At 39.1% G+C, this 23,636-nt stretch overlaps 1 protein-coding gene across 5 annotated transcripts; it reads right to left on the reverse strand.

Moving 5' to 3' along the window:
* Nucleotides 1-2,354: 2,354 nt before the first annotated feature.
* Nucleotides 2,355-22,070, reverse strand: LOC121876844. 5 transcript variants are annotated; one of them, XM_042382333.1, is made up of 5 exons: nt 22,052-22,070; nt 19,086-19,491; nt 16,477-16,512; nt 5,466-5,713; nt 2,355-4,965 (listed from the first exon to the last, which is right to left on the reverse strand). In XM_042382333.1, the coding sequence occupies exons 2-5, from the start codon at nt 19,297-19,299 to the stop codon at nt 4,642-4,644; spliced, it is 822 nt and encodes a 273-aa protein (XP_042238267.1). In that variant the 5' UTR covers nt 19,300-19,491; nt 22,052-22,070; the 3' UTR covers nt 2,355-4,641. The 5 variants fall into 5 exon arrangements, with proteins under 5 accessions (XP_042238267.1, XP_042238241.1, XP_042238250.1 ...); XM_042382307.1 differs by having other exon boundaries at nt 21,972-22,068; XM_042382316.1 differs by having other exon boundaries at nt 21,913-22,068.
* Nucleotides 22,071-23,636: the final 1,566 nt, after the last annotated feature.

Genomic DNA, 23,636 nt, shown 5'->3' on the forward strand with positions numbered 1-23,636 from the left:
ACAATTAAAATTTAAATTGAAAAAAAACATTCAAATAAATTACTATCTTACAAGAATCCCTCCAATGTAAGTTATATCCACCCAGGTCGTTTGGGTGGAAAATTATGGGAAGAGCTTAGTCACTCTTAAGTAATGATAAATAAAAACGCAGGCAGGCCTTCAGCGCCAACTGTCAAATCTTATCTCAAATAAATAAACAAACAAACGCCAGACATTCTGTCACCTCACCTCACCTCCCCCCCCCCTTCCCACCACCCTCGTGTTCCCAGACAAAAGATTGGTGATTTCTTTGTTTATTTTATATAATATCTCATAGAATTTCTTCACATTGGGAACGAAACAGTCATCAAACCAGGACAGGGACAGAGTAGAGAACATCCACGCCTTACGTGCGGTCAGCCAGTGGACATTTAGCTTGGTCGTGTCCATGCTCTTGTAGGCTTGCGTGCTGCGTGGATCACCGATAACTTGAGCCTACAGGTACCGGACGCATTGGTGGTAAACAGGACGGTGATGCGCTCCTTCTGCAACTTCCGGCCCCGACACTTGCTGGCATTCTTCACAACGAAGGTCTTGGAAGGTAGCTTTTTCCAAAAGAGACCAGATTCGTCCATGTTAAACACCTGGTCGTCGGTGTACTGTCCTTCCTCCATAATCTCACATAAAAACGGAGGAAATTCCCTAGCCACAACACGGTCAGCACTAGCTTCTTCACCACCAATGTTGATATTGGTGATCTTGTTCCTCTTCTTAAACCTCTGTAACCACCCAGAGGAAGCATTAAAGGGTTTGGGCTCTGTAATTCCCATCTTTCGTGACACTGCAGCATACAGTTCACGTGCGTACTCCTTAACTGAGCGCGTGTCCACCGCCATGTTCCATCGCGCCTGACGCACCAAGTAGCTCACAAGTAATTTTTCCGTCTTAAGAAGCATCTGGTTGTGGAAATACTTGATCATACTGTAGAAGCACCTGTAAACTTTGTGATGTTCATGTGCTCCTTTATCTTGGCTGCATCCTTCTTAATTGTCCTGATAGTTGATTCGTTAACACCATGCTGGCGCGCGAGATCAACCCTGTCTTGTTCCTTTCTCCAACTCTTATGTGATCTTATATTTTATTTCGTAGCTTAAGGAACGTCCTGTCTTCTTTGGCTTAGGGCGGCTGGGTCCAGGTAATGCAAGGTTTCTTTGTGGTGGTGGTCCGGTGGAAGCCATTCTTATGGAACAATGGATACCGATATACACGGTGTAGCCGGGAGGGGTGTAACTGACTCGGTAGGCCAAGGGGCTTGAACGCTCCTGTGGTGGGGCACGTCATAGCACTACATTAAACCAATCACAGCTAGCAGGGAAGGAGGTAAGGATGCTTTGCTCAATCACAGTCCGCTACGTCATATGACGTCACCGATAACGCAACAAAGACATACACTGTGCAACCTACTCGCGCCACTTACATAACATGGCGGATGGCAGGAGAGATGGCGGGAGGTTTGGATCCAAAAATGGCGCGGAGCAAGAGGTCCGCCAGCCTCTCTCCGCGTAAAGGGGTACACGCACCGCGGAAAGTGAGCATTCCGTGTTCGGCAGGGTAACGCGTAAAGTGGGACCGCGTAAAGCGAGGGTTGACTGTGTATGTATGTATATATATATATATATATATATATATATATATATATATATATATATATATATATATATATATATATATATATATATATATATATATATATATATATATATATATATATATATATATATAACAAAAGTTTGATAACAATAATTATGATCCACAGGTGGATGAGAGGAAGACACACAAATGGAAGAGTTTGGCAAATAACCTACATTTTATGGTGTCAAGTGATTTATAAGGATGGATGTGATAGCTGCAGGTTTATATGAAATGAAAGGGACAAATGACTCTTGGGGCATTGTCGTGAAAGAGGAGCACTTCACTGGGTATGTTAATCAAAGCAGTTACAAGAATGAAGGGAGAGAGTATAATTTTCAATGTCTGGCCACCCATTACTACAAGCAGAAAAGAGCTTCAAAGAATTTATTTATTTATTTTTTATTCACATGTTAAAACCAACACAGAAAAATGCATCAGGCATAATTCCTCATTTTCTTTCTTTTTTTCTCTTTTTTTGGAGACATGCCTTGTGAATGCAATAAATCCTTGTTGTAAATTTAGTTTTAACAGAAATATACATGAATTCTAGAGAAAATTTGAAATTAGTTGTATTTGAGCATCCTTAAGGGTGACTAAAATACTGTACATGTACTTTAGATACAAAACACCTTTATACCTGTTTTATATAGAATTTTGGCAATTGGTAAATAATTTGTCCAACATGAGCAAAAACATCATTTTAATATGGTACTTTCTTTCTGAACACACCAGGAAAGGACAAAGGAAATTTCTTGTACGTACTGTATAGGGCAGCATACTACCAGTGCATGCTTTACATCTTTATAATGGAACATTAATTTTGAGAATCACATAACATTTTTATACAAATAAAAGATACAGGACACAAATTATATGTACATTTGCTGTCTTTAAAATTCTTGCATCCCAATAACTTGACTATACTGGTATATACATATTTAGTAAAAACTATTTATTGTTAACTTTGCCAATAAAAAAATAATTTTTTAGATTTCCTTAATACAGTACTGCAACAAGATCGAGCAGAAATGTCTTAATGAACTGTTAAGTGTACATACAGTATACATCCCCCTTTGTTAGTATGACTGATATGTTTTCTTAAGTAATAAGGTAGGACATGTAAGCTTTTTTTTTATACATTACACATAGAAATGTCTGTTGCAGGACTGACATACACACACACACCACACAAGTCTGGTTGGAATACCTTCCAACTAAAATTACTTGATCAGTACAGTAATTAGAAAATTATTCCCCCAAATAATCATGAGAAAAAAATTACAGTATCTGAATTACTTCACTGTTAAGTTTAATATACGTACAGGTATTGTGGTGTAGAACTATGTGTATACCTATCATGAACTAAATAATTACACCTGCATGACAATAAAATTTTACATTTCAAATAATAGTTGAGCAGGGATAATTATTTACATATTAAACCCTTGTGTATGGGCTCCCCTCTGAACTGAATAAAATCATCTGGCGTTAGCCAAATACAGTAAAATATTTAAAGTGGCGTTCCCGTAGTGAATGGATTAAAACATGGTTTAAAAATCTATCAATCTCCTATGTACAAAGTTCCTTGCAATCTAAAGGTTTCATTAGATGTAATTAACTTTAAATATGAGTCTTAAACAAATTAAGAAGATTCAGCATATGAAATTTACTGTAACTCATGTTGTAAACAGTAGGAATGGTACCAGTCAGGTCTGGTGGTATCCTTTATGGACTGAAAGAAATTTGTAGTTTATGTTTGGATTGACATTATTGTAATACTGTACTGTTCTTGTATACTGTTCATATGTTTATCACAAAACTTTGAACCATAATTATGAAACTTAGAATGTTGCACAATCTCTTGAGAAGCCATTTAAGTTTTTGTTTTCAAGTGTGTTGGCTCTGACATATGAGGGTATTCATTAGATTGTAAGTTCAAGTTACAGTAAGGTACAGCTGATTGAGAATTCAGTTTAATGAACGTACTGTTTTAGGGTATGAAAATTCAATGTGCAAGCTTGTACATACATACAGTCTGGCTAGTCATGCTTTGTCATTGGCTGAGCAGCCAGCCAAGCAAGTGCACTCATAGAAGAGTTTTCTATACTCTGAGGTGAAGTCAGTGGCTGGCTATCCAGTGAGCCTAGACAACTCGGCAGCATCTACTTATCATCTTGTTCTTTGTCTCATGGAACATGCACTGCCTTTGTTAGCTCATTTCTTGTTATTTTTACCATCAAACCCAACAGTGATAAGTCCAAAGAAGACAGCTAGCACTACAAGCAGTGCCACTCACAGGATGAAGAGGAAGACCATCACCATGGAGACAAAACTGGATGTACTATGGTGACTGGACTGATGAAAAAAGTATGTGATATCTGGAGAGCTTTGGGGTTAGTATTGTCGACATTGCACAATCAACAACTACCCAGTAGTTGATTCCTAAGATGGAGAGACAGGAAGTAGCCTCTGTCCCCTACTAATTTCCTTCAACCAACAATGCTTGGTCAACAAAAGCAGCATTCATCTTCAGTTCTAGTAAGTACTCCTGTTTAATCTTTGTTAAGTTCAGTTTCAGGTTCAAAATTTTTTGGGCTGGAGCACATCAAAGTTCATACCATGGGGTTTAGGGTCAAAAAGTTTTGGTTTGGAACATATCACGGTTTTTAACATGGGACCTGTGGAAATATGGGTCTTATTGAACACAAATTCACCAAACAAGCACTTTCAGAAATGCATGAGTCATTTAGCAGGTCCTTAATGTACATGAAGCCTCTCTAACGCATTTTACAGCTGCCTCAATTAAGTATTACAGTTTATTTTTTTTATCTTCCCAGTTATGTGAGCCCACACGATTATCTGTTGATCTAAATAAACATTGTTTTAAGTGAAAACTTACACTTTTTGTAAGGGGTGCTGAGGGTCACAAAAAACGTCTTATAGTTCTGAGGAGAGATACCTTTGCTACCCTCACACCTGGGTCATCTCCCCAGCTGTTGTGGAATGAAGATGGTTCCCTGAAGGCAGTGTGGTCTCCAGTGTATTGGTGGAAACTGCAGCTCCCAGAGTGTCTGTAGAGGAGTTGGAAGTGTTGTGGAGGGTGGAGGTAGAGAGGGCAAGATTATCATAGACATGTGGGGGCATATCATTGCTTTCATCAGGGCAAGTGGACTCTGATGGATGGCGAATGCGGTAGGATGGAGGCTGAAACTCATGTGACCCCACAGTGTCCTCAGTGGGGCCTTTCACTGACTGGCTCACTGACACCCGCTTAGATATTGGGCTGTGCTTATTCTGAAAAAAAAGTCAATGCATAAGTAGGATTCAGATAAAAGGCAGTTGTAAAATCCCTTCCACTCAATGGGTTAAAACTTATCTTGACTAATCCTGTCATGTTAACTTAACATCTCACCTGTCAAGTTTCATGGAATTTGATCAAGGTGGTTTATGAGGTACAGTACATGCCTAGTATTTTGTTTACACACAAACTGAAAAAACAAATCTGAGAAAAGGTAAACTTATAAAAACTGGTCCAAACTTACATGATACCTCCACATATTTTTTCATCACTTCATAGATACACAACTCATGGCAACAATCTTTAGTTTATTGTATGGTAATGTATTGGTAATCAACTTACTAACTGAATAAGCTGTTAAGATATGAAATAATTTAAGATACTGTACAGTATTGTGATTTTATCCAATAAGAATTGTCTGGTGTGATATTTTCCATCTGGGGTTTGTCTGGTGAGACTTCTTTGTACACTGTCAACAACAAATCCATTGAAATACCTGATAATTGGCAATCCTAACCACAGTCGAGTTGGAGTCAACTCCATTGCAAGGTTTGTGTGGTGCTGTCTCCTGGATGTTGCCCTTTTTGTTATTGCTGAAGAAGATGGGCAGACTAAGCTTAGGAAAGAACTTGAAGATGTGGAAGATGATCACCACTAGTGCCACCAGCAGAAGCAGCACAATCCCCAGCAGTATGCCAGTCATCACCCGCAGCTCCTTAACTGCTTCCTCTAGCACAGCCAGTCCTGAGGTAAGATAATGCTGCTTAGGACAATGACATTTTACAGCCAAGCAAAGTATCAGTGAGCATCTGCTGTGCATTTGATGTGTGTGTGTGTGAAATAAATTGGTGTCATTTATTTATTATTTTATCAATCCACCATTTATGAACTTACTAGCCATTCAGATAGTTGGTCTGTTCTTTGTTGTGACCTTTATCCTGTATTAGTATAAGAGGAAACTGAAGTACCCAGAGAAAACCTGCTATGTTTGGTAGCGTTGCACCTGTTAACATCCTTCTCACATCAGTCCTGAGCCAAGGATTGAACTCAGTACACAAAAGACCCTGTACAGTACAGTATTGTACAATAGCACACATTAACACTTGCATTAAAATTTTATAGCTCACCATTTTACAGATGCACAAAATTATTTCACAACCATAAAAATAAACATTATAAAAGGAACATCGTACTGTATCAAGGGAAATTCAAACAAATAAAGAAAATTTAAAAGTTCATTAAATGTTAATGTTCATTTAAAGTTCATTTTACTTCCATCCGATGCGGTGACCTATGCCCTTCAGAAATTCCTTCAAGGTCTTTCTCTCATTCACATAGTCCAGACATGGGTTCTTCAAACACTTGATGCAAGAGCCTGATCCTTTCTAACACTTTAAATGGCCTTCCAGATGGCTGGGTGGTCATGTCCACTGTGGTTGAAGCAGGAAAGGAATCCTTCTCATGTACAGTATATTGTGGGAAGTACTCCACCAGGAAGCGCTGTTGGCTGGATGCAACAATTTCCCTACTTTTTTTTCTCAATGAAGAAATTTTTTTTATGAGACTAACATAAGCATCTTGTATTACAAAGGAATAAAAAACAGATTAAGGCAACAGCAATTCAAAGTGGTCATGCCTGGTACAAAAAAAATATAACGTTTAAATGGAATTTTTGGGGAGGAATGAGTCAGTGAGGCCGAGAGACCCTCCAGGCCCAGGGTGTGGCACGCGACCCACCGGCCACGGGGGGGAGGGGGGGGTGGAACTTTGGTGTTGTGTGGGAGTTGGACCTCTGCTCTTGGATTTTCTCTCCTGGCTGGTGATAAAAGAATGCATACTTATGGTTGAATCTCTGTAATTTTTATGCACATTTGGGCATATATTTATGTTTCCACTCATCATCCGGTAAAATGTATACTTACATCCAGGTACAAGAAGAATTCAACAGAATCCAGGACCTGAATAGTAGTAACTTTACCTCATCACTGTATTGGGTCGCTCCCACCCCTATACCTCCACTGGAGTTCACTTTTCACTCCTTGTGTGGGGCTCAATTTGGGGATTATTTTCATGCAGTGCAAAGGCACCATCATAAAATCACACAGGTTCCATGTGAATGACTTAACCGGGTGGAGGAGCAACACCAGGCGCTGTGATTGCTCATATTGGTGCATATGTTAGTATCGACCACACCCCCACCTGGGTAATAACGCTTGCTCGGTAAAAATTTCCGAGTTACGAAATAAATACTTGACTCAACAATAACAAGTAAAATGACGATATTCCTGTGCAGCTAAGAGGTGTTTATCCAGTCACTGCCTTCTTGGGGCAATAGAGGTTAATGCGTGCATGAAGTCATGGAGTGTTAAAATTAAATTAAATAGAAAAATATCCTAAATCTACCTCATGTTTCATTTACATCAAAATAAACACAAAATTTAAGTCGATTCTTGTCCAATAATGGTAGTTATTTGACTGAATAAAAAAAAAGAGCAAATGAACAGCTGTGATCATAACATATATCGTTTAAATGCTTCTTTGCCAGCTGAGGAAACTAAAATCTTAAACATCCACGAAGAACGCAAATTAAAAGGAAATACAGAATACCTGTACCGACGTAAAGGCCCCCATAGACGGTCAGTCGTGATTGCGCAATCATGTTGATTGTGCATTCATGACACCGTCTATGGGGGCCTTTAGGAGCATCATAATTATAATGGCTGGTACAATACTCTGGTAGATGGGGTGATTTGGTGGTGAACGGAAAAAAAAGTCGCATGACTTGTACACATTGACAACACAATATATACTGTATACAGTATATGGCGGCATTACACATAGGATAGGTTAAGTTAGGTTAGGTTTTTTCTGACTTTCCTGGATTCAATTTGGTGGGAATTGGGGAGTAGGAGATACAGTTATGAACAAAAAGAATTTAGCAGGGAGATGGTGTAGGGGAAGGTGGAGACTTGGCACCAACCATCTCATGAGGTGGCGATTAAAAATGAGATTTTCATTCTACGCCATATATTTTCCTTAGTTTAATTATGAGGCAGCCGCAGCGTTCACTTTTGAAAAAAAAACGGTAATCCTGGAGCAGACGGCCAACACCAGTTGTTCGATTTTGTTCATTTCCCACATGTTCTTTGGGTGATAGTTGATAAGTAATAAAAACGTTACAATTTTTTTTTTTAGTTCAGTTTTCTCTATCAATCATAAATAATTGTGGGCAGAGTATGAAGGATGAGGGAAATTGCAGGGTAAAACATGGTGAAAACTGATCATATGACACTAAAATTATATCTCTACGTTCCTTGTGTGTAAAGCAATGAATTATTTACAGAAAATATTCCCTGCATGGCCATGAACAGTGACATCACCCACATGAATCTGACCTATATATACTGTTAATGAATATGATGTATTTCTTTGTATGAACCTCTGTCCTGCGTGGCAGTGAGAAGTGATACCACCCTTAGTGTCAAGACCTGACTGAATTACTCAGAAAAGGCAAACTGTACTCCAAGCTTTGTCAATAATTTTGTTAAACTAAAAACTTCAAAAAATCCATCTGCTGTTTCCACGCAACAACCAACCCGCTCTGTCCGAACATACCCTTGTAGGGGAGAGTATCCACTACAAGTATTGTAGTGGATACTCTCCTACATGCCGCTTCAAGAAAGTTGCTTATATTATTGGTACCAGGTATCAAAGTAAGTACTTTCTCTTTCAGTATGGCGGGGGTCTGGGCGACTTGGAAGTTAGGTAAGCTTAGATAAGTTTCTTCGGTTTGTTAAGTCAGGTTCTGTGCATTGTCGTATCGTTTTTACCATCATCCAAAGAACACCAGTGAAAAAAGGAACGAAAGTGAACAACGCATTCTGGTGTTAGCCATCAGTTTCAGGATTACAATTTTTTTTTACTCATTATTAAATTCCCATTTTATGTAACTTTACTTCCTCGTTGGAGAAAAAATTAAATGTTGGAATTATTGGTGCGACAAATCGAACGTAATATAACAACTAAATATAACATAGTCACATAACCTAATAAAACCTAACCCAAATATTTTGGGGAAGGTTTAGGTTAGGTCGGGTTCTTTGTTTAATTTGTATGTACTATAGAAAGTGCATGATACAGCCGCCGCCATGACGGAAATTGACAGCGATGCCCATCATAATACCCAAAGTAATTCAAATTGTGTACATGATCCAATTTTCATTGAAACTGCACAGGGGAGGACAAGATAAAGTAAACGACATTGATTTGCAGCCACGTCGGATAAGGAATTGAAACTATTATTTATCCAATTTATAAAATCTAAATGACAATACTGATCATTAAATGAAATGATTACCATTATCTATTGGAAGTCAACCTAAACTTGGATATGGAGTTTTATTTAGGGAAAAACAATAATGTGAAAAGTAAAAGTAAAAAAATACCATTTGACGGCAGCAGCGGTAACGCAGGTGCCAGGCGCATGACTCATCGTCGCCGTGTCGGTACACTTCTCTCACTTGCCTCACAAATAAACCTCCTACATTCTGAACACGTCTAGTGTGGCTGAGTCCACATAAACCAAGATATATATATATATATATATATATAATATATATATATATATATATATATATATATATATATATATATATATATATATATATATATATATATATATATATATATATATATATATATATATATATATATATATATATATATATATATATATATATCGGAAATGCATGCGTCTTTTTTAACAAATCAAAAGGGAATAAATATATTGTACATAATTATGCTCAACGATTGCCAAGTTATCAGAAAGATTTATATAAAATTAAGACAGTAAACATTGTTAACAAGGAAAATAAAATATTACAGTAGTACTGCATCTGCGATGTCCTTCAAATTCGTTATACAGAATTTATTCGTTTAACTTGCTGTCAAAAGTGAGCTTCTTTTACAACCGTTTTAGGATCACTCAGTGTGTGATTTTGTAGTAAGTCTCCAAAAATAATAGCGTTGTACTGGCCTCGTGTATTATGCTGTGTTGTTTGACATCTACAGTACGCGTGGCGGGGTTTCGTCATCGTCTTCATGGCCGCTAACAGTTGCCGTAAATGTGCTGTATATAATTATGAGGACAGGATGGCTCTCAGCATGACGGTTTTGCAAATTTACCAACAGCTGTATCAACTTCCTTTTTAGTGGCAGTTTAACATGAATTGTTGATGTTGATTTACAGTATAGCAACGTATTTAATAGGTTCTTGGACTTGCAGTCTCATGATGTGTTTACAGTCCTTGGAAGTGTGTACAGTATGTCCAGCATTTTCCAAAAAAAAAAAAAAAAAAAAAAAAAAAATAAATAAATGTGACTACCCTCCCAGTTACACAAGGACCTGGGCGGGCTCACTAACTCCAACAATAATAAAAATAATAATAATAAGCAGCATTATATAAATAAACCAATATTAATACAAAGGTCTGACGACCCAAGGGAGCAGAACAAAGACAAAACACCAGTAGGAAAGATGAAGCGATCTGGTTGAGCCCAGATTCTTTCTACTCCTACTGTATTTCAGTTTCACCACTTTTTCCTTCAACCCCTAATAATCTTCTTTCACCTCTTAACTAAAGACTTCGTATCGTACCACATACGACTGTAGTCTTCAAAATGTTCGCTGTGACATTTCCTTTTGATTTAAACAGGAGGAATAGTAAAGAACACCTGTATGGCCGTTATGTGCTCTTCACACGTTTTAAGTCACAACAAACAGTGAAGAATGCAAGGATGCGTGGAAAAAGATGGTTTACATACTAATGTTTTGGATAAGCAACTTTTTCAAGGTACTCTACAAACACAAAACACAATTTATAAGGTATGTTACTTCGCGTTTACAAAGGTTGCAAGAGGTTTTGAACATTTGTGTATTGTAATGAGTCAGTTATTATATTAACAACCCATAATTAGAACATACTTAATTTTGACTAAAAAGTTTGACTGGTCCGTAGAATGGGGTTCCATGACAAAACCCCAACGGGGTTGTCATTTGTCAACACTAACCTAACCTAACCTAAACATAATAGTGTTTTATTTTATATTTTATATATGAGACTGGGGTTTTGTCCGTTGGGGTTTTCCGGTCACCGTAGAATGGCCAGTGACATCCAGCATTTAATATAATCGTTCGCTGTGGTGTCCACAAGCTCCTGCTCCAACACCAAATTTATATATTTTGTATTTTTTAATTTGTTGTCTAGTGTAAGAACTGGCTTAGTATACAGTACATGATAAAGACCTTGATTATTGAAGTATAGATTTACATAAAACTAGCATTCAATGTACTTTTTATGTTAAACAACTTGTCTATTTAAATGAAGAGTAAACAAAGGGCATTGAGAGGACTCACAATTTCAAGGTCAATTTAGGATGTTTCATGACGACGCACATCAAATTAAGCACACTTGTTGGTGAGTAATCTTACAATGACATGAATCATCCAAGTTGCTAGCTTACAGGTGTGACTCATGTGTAGCTGTGTTGGCCCGGGCCCAGTCACAAATGTTCGTACTGTTCAATAAATGTTTCTCGTAACTAAGGGTGTAAGAATGCACCTAACATGTTGATTTAATCTGAAAAAAAATCTTTGAAAAATATACAAACTACCTTTACTAGATAGGTTCATTTAGCACAAGTTGAGGGACCAAATTATCTTATATAATTTTTAATAGCTATTACGACTCACCTACATGTCATGTAAGCGTATATAAAAAAAAAGAGGTTTTCACGTCCCTTACCACAGAATAGCTTGATAATTAGCCATCGTTTATGTCCCGTAGTTGGAACAGGAAGTATTTAGTGTTAACAAAGATAAAAAATAAACACAGCAAAAAAAAAAAGGGCCACTGGTTTAGCGAGGTTTAATGTTTATTAACATGCACCTGTACAATACAGTACTGTACACTGTGAGTGTGGGAATTATGTCCACAGGTTTTCGTATAGGTACTTACTGTAACACTGTATGTTCAATGCTTTTCACTCGACACATTATGATGTTATTACGGCTACATAGTATCACAACTTTTGTAAATAAAGACTGTTTATTCAATTACGTAACGAAGACAATGATTTTGGTATTTAAATGTAGTGTTTTTTACATCATCCCAGGCAACGCCGCAAGAGCGTGGTGGGCTATTACGCTAATTACAGTGGTGCGGTCAGTAGTACAGGATGTGGCCAAGGTACAAAAGGTGAGACAATCGGCCTTTCAGCAGTGTTTCATAATGCACAATGCAAATTATATTGGGACAAAGTTATGGTGTATGGTAAACCCAGGGGACTGTGGCGATGCAAAATTAGGGTATAATATTAGGCTAAAATCTTGTGTGTTTGAGTTCATGAGTTGGGCACATTACTCAGCATGCAGTATTAAAGGATATGATTTTAAGGAAAACAAAATCCTAGGATACGATGAGAGGATTCTGATACAAAAAGGGGGAAAATTATGTGCAGGGACTAGTGTTTAGTTCCCATCCTGCCGAAAGATGCATGGCTAGGCTTAGGCTATGTCCCATGCAAGACATTGGAAGCATAATGTGTTGTCTAATGGTAGACCCTGCTGCCATATGGCATCACGAAAATTGTGACCAAGTCCCAGGTTGCTGATCTGACTTTCTGCCTCATTTACACAAAATTGCAGGGGCTCAATTGTTTCTCTTACCATTGACAACACAACATACATATATTATTTCTCTCTTTTTTATTTTTTTATTTCTTTATGGTTCATTATTATTATTATTATTATTATTATTATTATTATTATTACAGTGCAATTATTATTATCATTATTTTATTATTTTATTTAAAATTTTGTATTTTTTATTATAAATTTTATTTACTATGAATTATTATTATTATTACATTTTCGCCCCCCAGGCCCCGATGTGGGTCAATGACCTGTGCTCGGGTGGGCTTTTCCTTCTACGCCCTTAACTCATGAGATATAAAGGCAAGCATGAACTTAGCATGCTTCCCTGTTGGGCGCTGTAAACGCTTCTGCGCTTCACCTTACACAGGGTGTAGGGGTGTGCTCAATAAAAAAAAAATGTGCAGCATCGAGCGGCCACGGTAGTAAAGGAGCTACCTTGGTGTCGCGTACAAACATGTGTTTGATGTGTCCCACATAGACGCGTGAAGCGTTCGCGAGCGACCAGGAAGAGGGAACTAGACAAAGCGACCTGGAAGCAGAGATCAAATATTTTGAAAATTTTTGATGTCGATTCTTCGGTCGTGCGAATCCTCGTGTCAGGGGCAGACAGTCATCCTCCCACGGTCATACATTTTCTTGAATCTTCGATTGCTGAAGTCTTCAAGGAGCCCGTTTTATGGGACCATATGAAAAAGGAATACCACAATCGAAATACCGTTGACAGACAATGGGAGAATGTTGCCACTGTTTTGAAAATCAACAGCAAGTTAAAAAATATCATACACCAGTTCATTCACAACTATATGTATTAGGTCAGGGACAAGTTATAAGATAATATCTTGGCTGCTATAATCCTAGGCCTGTTTCAGAAAATATCAAGGTGATCATAACTATTCATTAAAATTAGGCAGAGATGTGTTTAGTATCCCTGGCGGTCGAATATTTTCAAGGATGTAGTCAAATGTAGTAGAAAACATTCTGGTGAGCTCTTGAAGCTTCTTTGGATCTTGGCGAAGTTTCTTGTAGAGATGGTGAAATTCGCCTACTCCCTTCCTCTTCTGATATATGGGATTTTTTTCCTGGGTACCTCTGCAGTACCACACGTTGAAAAGCATTATTTTCTAAAAGTACCAACAACCTTCTGCGCTGCGTAGACGGCATGTTTACGCTGGCAACTTGGCAAGACGCTGGCAGGTGGGGACGCAAGTCGCTTTGGAAAGTCGGTCACCCGTCTACGCCTTGGTCGCTCAATGCCGCAGGAAGGTGAAAAGTGCAAAGGTTCCTGAGGGGAGTGGAGATGGAAGAGAAACACACATTTTCTCTGGGCAAGGAAAGGTACCTATACTTTATCAGGAGAGAAACAAACGGGTAAACAGGAAAAAACTGTAGACTAGTTAAATAATTAGTTTTGGAAAACATCGATGCTGCACACAGATGTTTTATACATATGCTTCATGTAGGAAGTAATGTTAATTCATGACACATTTACTTCGCCAGACTCATTAAACAGAAAGCAACAGAGATGTAAAATTACAGAACCCTGGGTATATGTAGCAACACTACTTAGCCCTCAGTACCGGTAAACGTAGGGCCACTAGTCCTATGTATGCGTCGCAACGTTACTATTGCCCATTATTTGTTGTTTTTTACGGGAAATAGCCCACCCTGTCACAGGTCATCGACCCACAACGGGGCCTTGGGGGCGAAAAATTAAGAGTAAAAAGAAGTTAATAATAGAAGAGAAAAAGGCTATATTAATCTACACCACGAAGATGTAGGAAAACCATCTTTTTTAAGTGAGACAGATTGTATGAGTATGGGAACACGGAAGAAGGCAGAGCATTCCACAGTTTGGCTGCGTGAGGAAAGGATGGACTATAACGGGTTATTCTAGTGTGACCGACAAATATACACCGCGGGCAAAACAAGTGTTGCGAGCCCACGGCCTTGCCGGCGGTACACAGGATGCCAAATCCACCGAACATTGCCCGTTAAGGTACCTGTAAAAGATAGAGAGTGAAGCAACACTGTGGCGAAGAGAAAGGGAAGAAAGATTGTCAACTGAAGGATGAGAGTTAATAAGACAAAATGCCTTTGATTCCACCCAATCTAACAGTTGGACAGAAGAAGAGCCAACCCAGATATGAGAGCAGTACTCCAAGTTAGGACGAATGAATCCTTTATAAACCTGAAGCAACTGCTCAGGAGTCAAGTAGCTACGGCATCTTTACAGCATTCCCAGCTTTTGTGAGGCAGCTTTAGCAATGTTGTGGATGTGTGGCTTCCATGACATATTAGAGGAAATGGTGAAACCTAGTATATCTATTTTAAAATTTGGCAGAATGATTGCGTCCTGATATTTGATTGGTGGGAGATCATCTAATTTGAAAAGTGTAATTGGTAAATACTGTGTTTTATTACTATTGAATTTAACCAGGTTGCTACCTCTCTATTCGGAGATGTTGCACAGATCCGCATTGATAGATGAAATGATATCCGCTCTAGAAACCGATTTAGTTTGAGAATTAGGGGGAAGAAAAAAAATGTGATGAGTGAAGAGTAAAATCAGCAGCGTAACAATGGGTTGAATTAGTCGTAGTGTGAAGTAAATCATTGATAAAAAGAAGGAAGAGAGTAGGTGAAAGAACATAACCCTGTGGGACACCACTATTGGTAGAGAAAGAGCGAGAGATCGAAACCCCGACAACAACTGCCATGGATCGATTCTCAAGGAAGCTAGAAATTAGAGAACTAATTTGGAGAAAAAAACCATAAGAGGGAAGTTTAGAAAGCAAAGACTTGTGCCATACCCTGTCAAATGCTTTGGAGATGTCGAGGGCCACGACAAAAGTTTCCCCATAATCCCTAAGAGAGGATGACCAAAGATGGGTGAAGTAGGAGAGCAGATCACCGGTAGATCTCGCCTGGCGAAAGCCATACTGGTGATCTGACAAAAGAGAAAGGCGTTCAAGGTAACGGGGAAAATGAGAGTTTAAGATAGTTTCGAAAATCTTAGAGAGGGATGAAGCTGGGGCAATGAGGCGATAGTTAGAGGGATTGGAATGGTCACCCGTCTTCGGGATGGGCTGAACCGAGGCATGCTTCCTAGAGGAAATAAAAGTTTGGGTTTTGAGGCAAAGGCGAAAGAGGCGAGCAAGCACAGGGGCCAGAATTTCAGCACACTCCCTCAGAACACGAGGGGGTATTCCTTCCGGTCCATGCGCCTTACTCACATCCAACCTGGATGACATACCAGCAACCCTACACGTGGAGATTATTGGAAAGTGCATAGGTTCAGTAGGAGGAGTAGGAGGGATAGAGTTGGAATCGTCTTAGGTGGAGTTAGAGGAGAGTAAGGTGCCAGAGAGATTGACTTTATCAAGGGGAGAGTTGGCTTTAGAGTTATCAGGTCGGAAGAGAGGAGGAAACGAATGGAGTACAGAAGTTATTATAGAAGTTTTTGGTAAAGGACGAGAAGGATTTACTGTATGTAGTAGCGTCACTAACCCGGAGTAAGTAATAGCGCTACTATAGTGCTGAATGTAATAGCGGCACTAGCGCTGAGTATATGTAGCCATGCTAATAGCCCTGAGTATTTGTAGTAGCGCCACTAGCCTTGGCTGTATTAATTATTATTAGTCTTACTGGGCCTGATTACTGTACAATATACTGTATGTATTAGTCCCACTAACCCTGAGCACAGTAGCCTACATTATATGTAAGCTCCACTACCCTTTAGTTCAGTATATGTATTAGTCTCGCTAGTCCACAACCAAAACAAGACATAACTTACTATCGTTCCAGGAATCCTCTTGTTGATTGCTGATGTCTGCGGAAAAGAAGGTGGAGGGGATTAAGATATGACAGACTGGTGTGGTTTATTTGCTAAGTTGATTCTCATCCTCATTAATGGCCTCATTAAGCGGTTTATTGTTAGGTGATAAAGTATCGTCTTGAAAACAATTATATTGACTTGTAACTGATCCTCTCGTTACGATATTTTAATGAAATCAGTGAAGCGGTCATTAATATTCTTCTCTTATGGATAAATATAAAAGTGAGGCGCTGCCAAAAATATATGCATACACTGATGAGAATATTTTAATAGTCTAATTTATAATTTTGACGCTTCTAGAATGTCTCAAGATAAATCATTATCGGTGACTGCACAAAGCTTAATTATACACTACTGTATTCGCATACTGTATTGTGCGCCAACCGGACGTGAGAGAAATATTCTGTGTTTGGGTAAGTGAACGTTAAAAGTCCGACCAGCAAACCAATCACATCAAATCGATGATTCGTCCATGAATAAAATTCAAAGAAAGTGGACATAAGAGAAAATTTTACCTTCATTAATAATTCTTCCCCAAATTATTTGCCAGTAATGTACAATAATATGTAATTGCCTTGATAATAATAACATTGATATTAGGTTTAATGAATAAAATTGTAACGCAAAGTGTCGGTAGTGGGCTGTTAGGGACTAGGGTGGTGTAAATTTCCTCGACGTCTTTGTGCTCTTCCTGCCGAGTGTTTCCTCCCCCTCCTCCACACTTGGTCGTCACGCCTGGCTGGTCACCTCTGCCTTCTCCTTCTCACAGGGATCCACTGATACATAACATACAGACATTTTCATAGACGTGCTGCATATGACAAGTGTTTCTGAATCCGCCATGTCTGTCAACAAGGCCGTGTTTTTTTGTGGCTAAGCTATCTGGAATCTGCTGTTAGTTTAAAAACTTCCAAAATTACTTGGAAAGTCTTGTTAGCCAGTGTTTAAATACTTATGCCAGTTTCCTTTGGTCCATTTCGTATTAAAAGTCTGGGTGTTGAATTGCATTCCTTTAGTTACTGCAGAACAAGAGGGAGCCATGAGACGGGTAACTTAATACGCAGCAGCTTGGGGTAAGGTGTGGTAGGTCTGAACACGTCTGGGTCCGGGTCCTTAGGAGAGGTGGGGGTCCCAGACCAGCATCTCTGAATCCCATTCCTTCATGTTCCCTTCCCTATATTTACTGTTGATACTTAATAGTAGTAATATGTACAGCCAACGCACATTTACTTTAATATGTTGCATCAAAGCAAGAGGCAGTACCAGCATATCCCGTCCCCTACAGGTTGTTTACAAAATTCTTTGAAGTCCTCAGAAAAGTACATATTTGAACCATTGGTGTTGTATCCATTATTTTCTGTACATGACTGTATTCTTTGATATGTCAGGACGTCCATAAGTTTGTTTTACAATTCCACCTCCAATAAGGTCACAATGGGCATGTGTAGAATATAATAAAGAATACATACCCATGTTTTAGATGCGGAACTCCATAAACACAAACAACAAGGGACTTTGTAAACACCTTGTATTTTCCTGACGCTGTCAGTAATTCTCGGGCACCGAATTCCAAGATGGTGCTTAATATCAGTATCAGTGAGCTTAAGTCTGGGCTGTCTGGCCATAACAGTGCTGATTGTGCTGGATTACATGTTCTACAATCAATAATAAATCCGTAATACACAAAATCTTGTATGGGGATCATGTAACTATTATGTGAGTCATCTTTGAAAATTTATGAATACATCTTGCGATGTGAAATACTTACTGTATCTTCATAATCAAGATGAGTTCAATGCAATAAGGCATCTGTCTGTTCCGCCACCCGCGTCTCTTCCATGCTAGTGTTTATGGAAATGATAGACTTTTATAGTTAACGATTGCCGCTTGGTATGATAGTGTTTACATCGATCACATCTCCATTGACAAATCTTTTTACCCAGGGTATACCACTCCGTCGACAGATCCTTTTACCCCCGACGTGAATGGATGTATACAATGTGAGGGAACAACATAAATACTAAATGAATGTTGCCGAGATTCCTTTAAAAAACACACGTTACTACGTATAACTCTTTTCATCGTTATTAATATTGTTATTAGTGTTGCCATTACTACTGTTAGCATTAGTATTAATACAGTACTATTATTTTCGTTGCCCGCACATAAATCATCTCCCCTCACACGATAGGGTCCCCTGGTGGGCTTGATACCTGTCAGTATATACAGTATGGTGTAATGCCACATGGATAGAATTTTTCTACTCCGCCGTTTGACCACAACTGTCGTGGGAACCATCTGTTTGCCCTGGTATCAAACATGGGCAAGTAAAGAGTTATATTTCCTCTTTGTTTTATCGCCTTTTGATGTTACTGTTATTAGAATTGTTTTCCCAACTGGAAACTAATTATCTTTCTGTAAAAGGTAAATTCTTTATGGGATAAATTCCCCCTGACATGAACTGACTGTCTTATTATAGTCCCCTTTAGCGGAACGAGTAGGTGAGACTTTATTCAATATTTTATATTGAGATATGGGATTTTGTCTCTATAATCATGGTGACTTACCTGAGATTGGCGTGCAACAGTCATCACATCTCTGGGGCTGGAAGCTTGGGCTGCTAACTCTGCAGTCTTTCTGACAGTTGATCATTGAGCACGAGCCATTGGCGTCTGTAGGGAGGGCGGAGCACGTGACCAACAGCAGTAGGATTCTGATCACCCTCACCATCACCACCGGAAGGTTACCGCCTCTCACACTACGCATCTCTGCACGAGTCATTGCGATATGGCACACCTGCACTCTTTACAGACACTGAGTTTTTTGTTTTTCACATAATTTAGGCACCGTCTTTATTTCCATAACCTGGCAAGAGTATGGTGTCCATTGTCTATTATATCTACTTCAAGCTTTTTTCTTAAAGTTTTATGTTGCCAAGTTGTGTTCTTATGTTTTGATTAATATTTGTGTTCCCTGAAATCATAGAAAACATAGCGTATTAAAATAGACTAAATAAACGGATCATGGTTGTATGTATTATATATGATTACGTTAATCAAGCTGTATATAACGTTAACTTCATTCGTTTTCTTTCTTTTCAATTATCTCTGAACGTGTTTTTACGCTATTTTTTTGTCTATGGCTGTTGCGTGAGCTACCGATGACCCATTGTAGATGTCTGTGTTTTGTCCATAGCTAACGAAGACCCAAATGTAACGTAAACCAATAATTATCTTCATTAAATATATATGGAAAATGTCAACGATCATATACCGTAAACCACTTAATAACTCGGCCTGGTGTAAGGGATGAACAGGTAAGCAATGTTAACCAGCTGCTATAACTGGACACTATTCAGTAATTGCTTATAAGGTCGAGTCACTATTATCCCCAACGCAAATAAATAAACACACAAAAATCTCATTTATAACTAATCTTGTCATGTTCTCTGTTGTGGAGTGGTGCTGTACATGCTCGCATACGACCCACTTGATGTACTCGTATGTCTGCCACTGCTGCACCGTCACGTGTGCAACATTCTGCCAATATCTAGACGTTATCCCTAACATCATCTTTTCTTACTGATGAATAAGATCGTATATTAGTATTATTAGTTTTCGTACCATTCACTTTCAGATCTTACATTGATATTAGTTTTTATTGCATAAAGTAGTATGGGATAAGCGACACCAAGGTAACGCATTTAAACTCTGCTCTAAATCGAGCAGAAGACAATTTGTTGTTACCGCACCGATTAAGGTCCATCCCTGCTGCCCTACATCGATTTCTCTTTTGCTTAATAAATTCCACCCAGTATTCAATAATCTTGTAATCAAAACTTAAACCGTTAGTGTTTTGTTTTTGTAACATTTAAGCCGCTGGCGACCTTGAGGCGCGCTGCTTAAATTGCAGTGCACCACAAACATGGTGAGCTGCACAAGTCGTGAACAACTGTTTTTTTGGTCAAATCTGGTTAAGCAACAAGGTCAGAGATAATATTTCTTGCATTTCAGAATGACAGTGAACATTAAAGTTGATCCTCTCAGTTGAGGAAGGCTTTGTTATGGCCATGGCTCCTTCACATATGAATTGTTGACTACACTAAATGGCAAAATTTCCTCGATGCCTAGTTCAGAAAAGCCTTTTTGTAATTATTAATTATTTTTTAAATAATTGTTGCCTATTCAAATGGCCGTGAATGTTGAATCCACTTGATTTTCTTTTCTTTTGGGATGTTGAATCAGAGGGAAGTATCTGTCTTGGCCGTGGCCAACAGACTAGTAAGCTTAAAGGTTTGTCCGGATGGATAATTTTTACAAGGAAGAGGCACTGTGATAATGGCTTCAGAAAAACACTGATTTAATTGGCAATTGTTATGGCACATTGACCGCAGTGTTGGTGTCCGATCTTGTCCTGTCTACACCATGCACCATTGCCTGGAGAAAGCGTCAACTACCCCAAAGAATGTACACTGAAGAGCAGTGAGGTTCTCCGAATCCCTGGTGTATTACCTAGAACATGCATCAAACTAATCTGCAAATTATCAGGACAAAGTTTTATTTAAAAAAAAAAATAATGAGCTAGTAACAAACTTGCAAGTGTCAGTGTCATGAAAATGATCTTTGACAAAGAATCACATTTATTCTTCCTTCTAATCTATCCGTCTTGATATTATTTCTCCTTCACAGCATGCCACAACACCTGGCTTCTCAGAGCTGGTGTAAACACGGTGGGAGTGAGTCACCGGTGTTGTAAGATTTGTATTAATTGGGAAAAAATTTAGTAAAATGGCTGAATTTGTTACTCAACTCACTATAAACTGATTGCACTATGATTAAGCACATTTTGATTTTTAGCTGAGGCAAATCGTACTGATAAATCTCGTCATGTTGTCTCTCGTGATAGCAGAGAAAGGAATGACTCGAAAAACCTAACCTAGTCTAACCTCGAGATAACGTGACGAGATTTGTCCTTACGACTAGAAAGGGTGTTAATTATTATACTGATAGTGTAAGAGCGTTTCGGGTATCACACTGGAATTTCTGTCACTGGAGTTCTTGGTAAGTCTGCGTAAGGAAAGACGCGCGCCTTCTGTAAACGGTTCATGGTCTCTTCTAGGAATTACTGGCGGAACTCTCAAAACCTTCAGATGTACTGTAGGGCTGACGCGGGCGTTGGCGTGGGGGTGGGCGTATAACAACCAAGCACAACACTGAAGTACGCACACTTTACTGAAGGAGGTCCGTTAGAGCAGCCTGGTTATCAGTGTGATGATATTGCTGCTGCACCTGACATTCCACCGCAGGTGTTGACGGAGGTTGGGCCTCAGTACAGCCTTGCACTATCACTCATTTCCCCTACAATACACTGGTTCACCCTTTTCTCACCTCCCACCTCTTAGTATCGTCACTGCACAGCACAGCACACGTGTCTGTGGGTAGAACGTTACTCACTATGCCCTGGTTATTTTTCCGTTGTCACATTTTTATTGTCTTTTTCCACGATTTAGGGAGTCATGTTGGCGATGATGTACCCCAACTGGCTGGCTGATCCTGACTGTTCACCAGGTCTCAGGTGGCGGTGGAATTTAACGTTGGTAACTTGTTCTCTTCAGATGAACACAATCTCTAATCATGTCGATAATAAATACATCGCTATACCCATCGATGTAATAAGTAAACATATCATAAAAAAATAAAATAAAAGTTTTAATAAAAATTAATAGCTTGACCGTAAGGTAATAAATAAATTATATAAATGATCAGCAACTCAGCGTTGACGTCACGACTTCCTCCAACTTACCTGTCGTTTTCTCCCTCCCTCCCCCGCCACACCTGTAGCATCACTCCTCCCTCGCTTCCCACCCTCTCTACCCCTCCCGATGGCTCTCCTTGTTAATCGTTAAGTCAGAGCGAACGGAAAGACCCGCCTTCACACTTGGCGGTAGAGATTATCACTGATTTATCGTGACGGAAAAACGCACGTTTTATGATAGAAACGTGAATTATAGAACATTTAATTTTTCAAACCTCGTGTCTTACTCACTTCACGTCCCTGTTGTCAGATATCTTTATGTATCTTGAAGAATACATGACGGGGGTTTGGGAATGTGTTGAGAGGCGGAGTTGGTTGAGCATCTCGTCCGTGGAGAATGCCACGTCGCTCGTTGTCCGCCGCACCTCTTGTGGGATCAGTCCTGGACGGCATTGAAGTCCTCGGGTTCCATACTGAGCACACGTGTAAAGCTTTATGCATATATGATGGTTCTGTTTAATTGGTTTGTAGATATTTCTTGCTTGTATTGCTGTAAACGCATATTTGTGGATGTTACCACTTACATGTACAGTATGTATCAGAGCAGTTTCGTAATAGGCTTCATGTTTCGGTCTCGTCCTTCAAAAATCAGCTGGTGTGTGTGTGTGTGTGTGTGTGTGTGTGTGTGTGTGTTACCACAGTGTTGGGGGTCATCACAATAGACAGCGAAAGAGACTGAAATACTATAGTTATATATACTAACATTAAGTGTTTTTTTTGGGGGGGGGGTGCACTTGAAGGATCCATCTGGATTTGTAAAGAACAAACTTGTATCCTTCAGGGTTAAGTGAAAAGGGAACCGTATTCCTCTGGGTTTGTTGATCCCTTTCGTGTTAAGACAAACCCATTCACGAACATCATGGTGGATAGGGACTGTAATAGTCATTGCATGTTATGTCAACATACACGTGTATTCTGCAGAAAATGTAGCCACGAGGGAGAGGAACTGCTGGTCCTGTAGAAAGGGCACACCAAATAATATCTTGGCTTACGAACCAAGGTCCGGATTCACAAAGATTCGGTACGTTAATTTTGCTTCCTAAATTTGGTATCAAGATGTTGGTGGAGGTACAGCGGTAACGTGCATTATTTCTCATCACTGGCACTGTCAATATTGTCATGAGTTCGTGTCCTACTTGGCCCGGACACACGTGAAAAAGGAGTTATCCAGTGTAACATTATCAAACATCACAGGTTTCCTCCTGCACTAACACTTGAACTACTGTAATAAAGTTCATAGCAATATAACAAAGAACGGACCAACTGCCCGAACGATTAGTATGCTGATAATTGGGAAAATGATA

Source organism: Homarus americanus, unplaced genomic scaffold, assembly GCF_018991925.1.
Source record: "Homarus americanus isolate GMGI-L3 unplaced genomic scaffold, GMGI_Hamer_2.0 scaffold33468, whole genome shotgun sequence".
NCBI lineage: Eukaryota > Metazoa > Arthropoda > Malacostraca > Decapoda > Nephropidae > Homarus > Homarus americanus.

Bases quoted from the DNA above. Each gene is read 5' to 3' on its own strand.
- LOC121876844 (XM_042382333.1), bottom strand. From the start codon at position 19,299: ATGACTCGTGCAGAGATGCGTAGTGTGAGAGGCGGTAACCTTCCGGTG. The intron at 16,513-19,085 runs GTAAGTCACCAT...TCTTTTCCGCAG, and splicing joins CTGTTGCACGCCAATCTCAG to ACATCAGCAATCAACAAGAG. The intron at 5,714-16,476 runs GTAAGTTATGTC...ATCTTACCTCAG, and splicing joins AGAGGATTCCTGGAACGATA to GACTGGCTGTGCTAGAGGAA.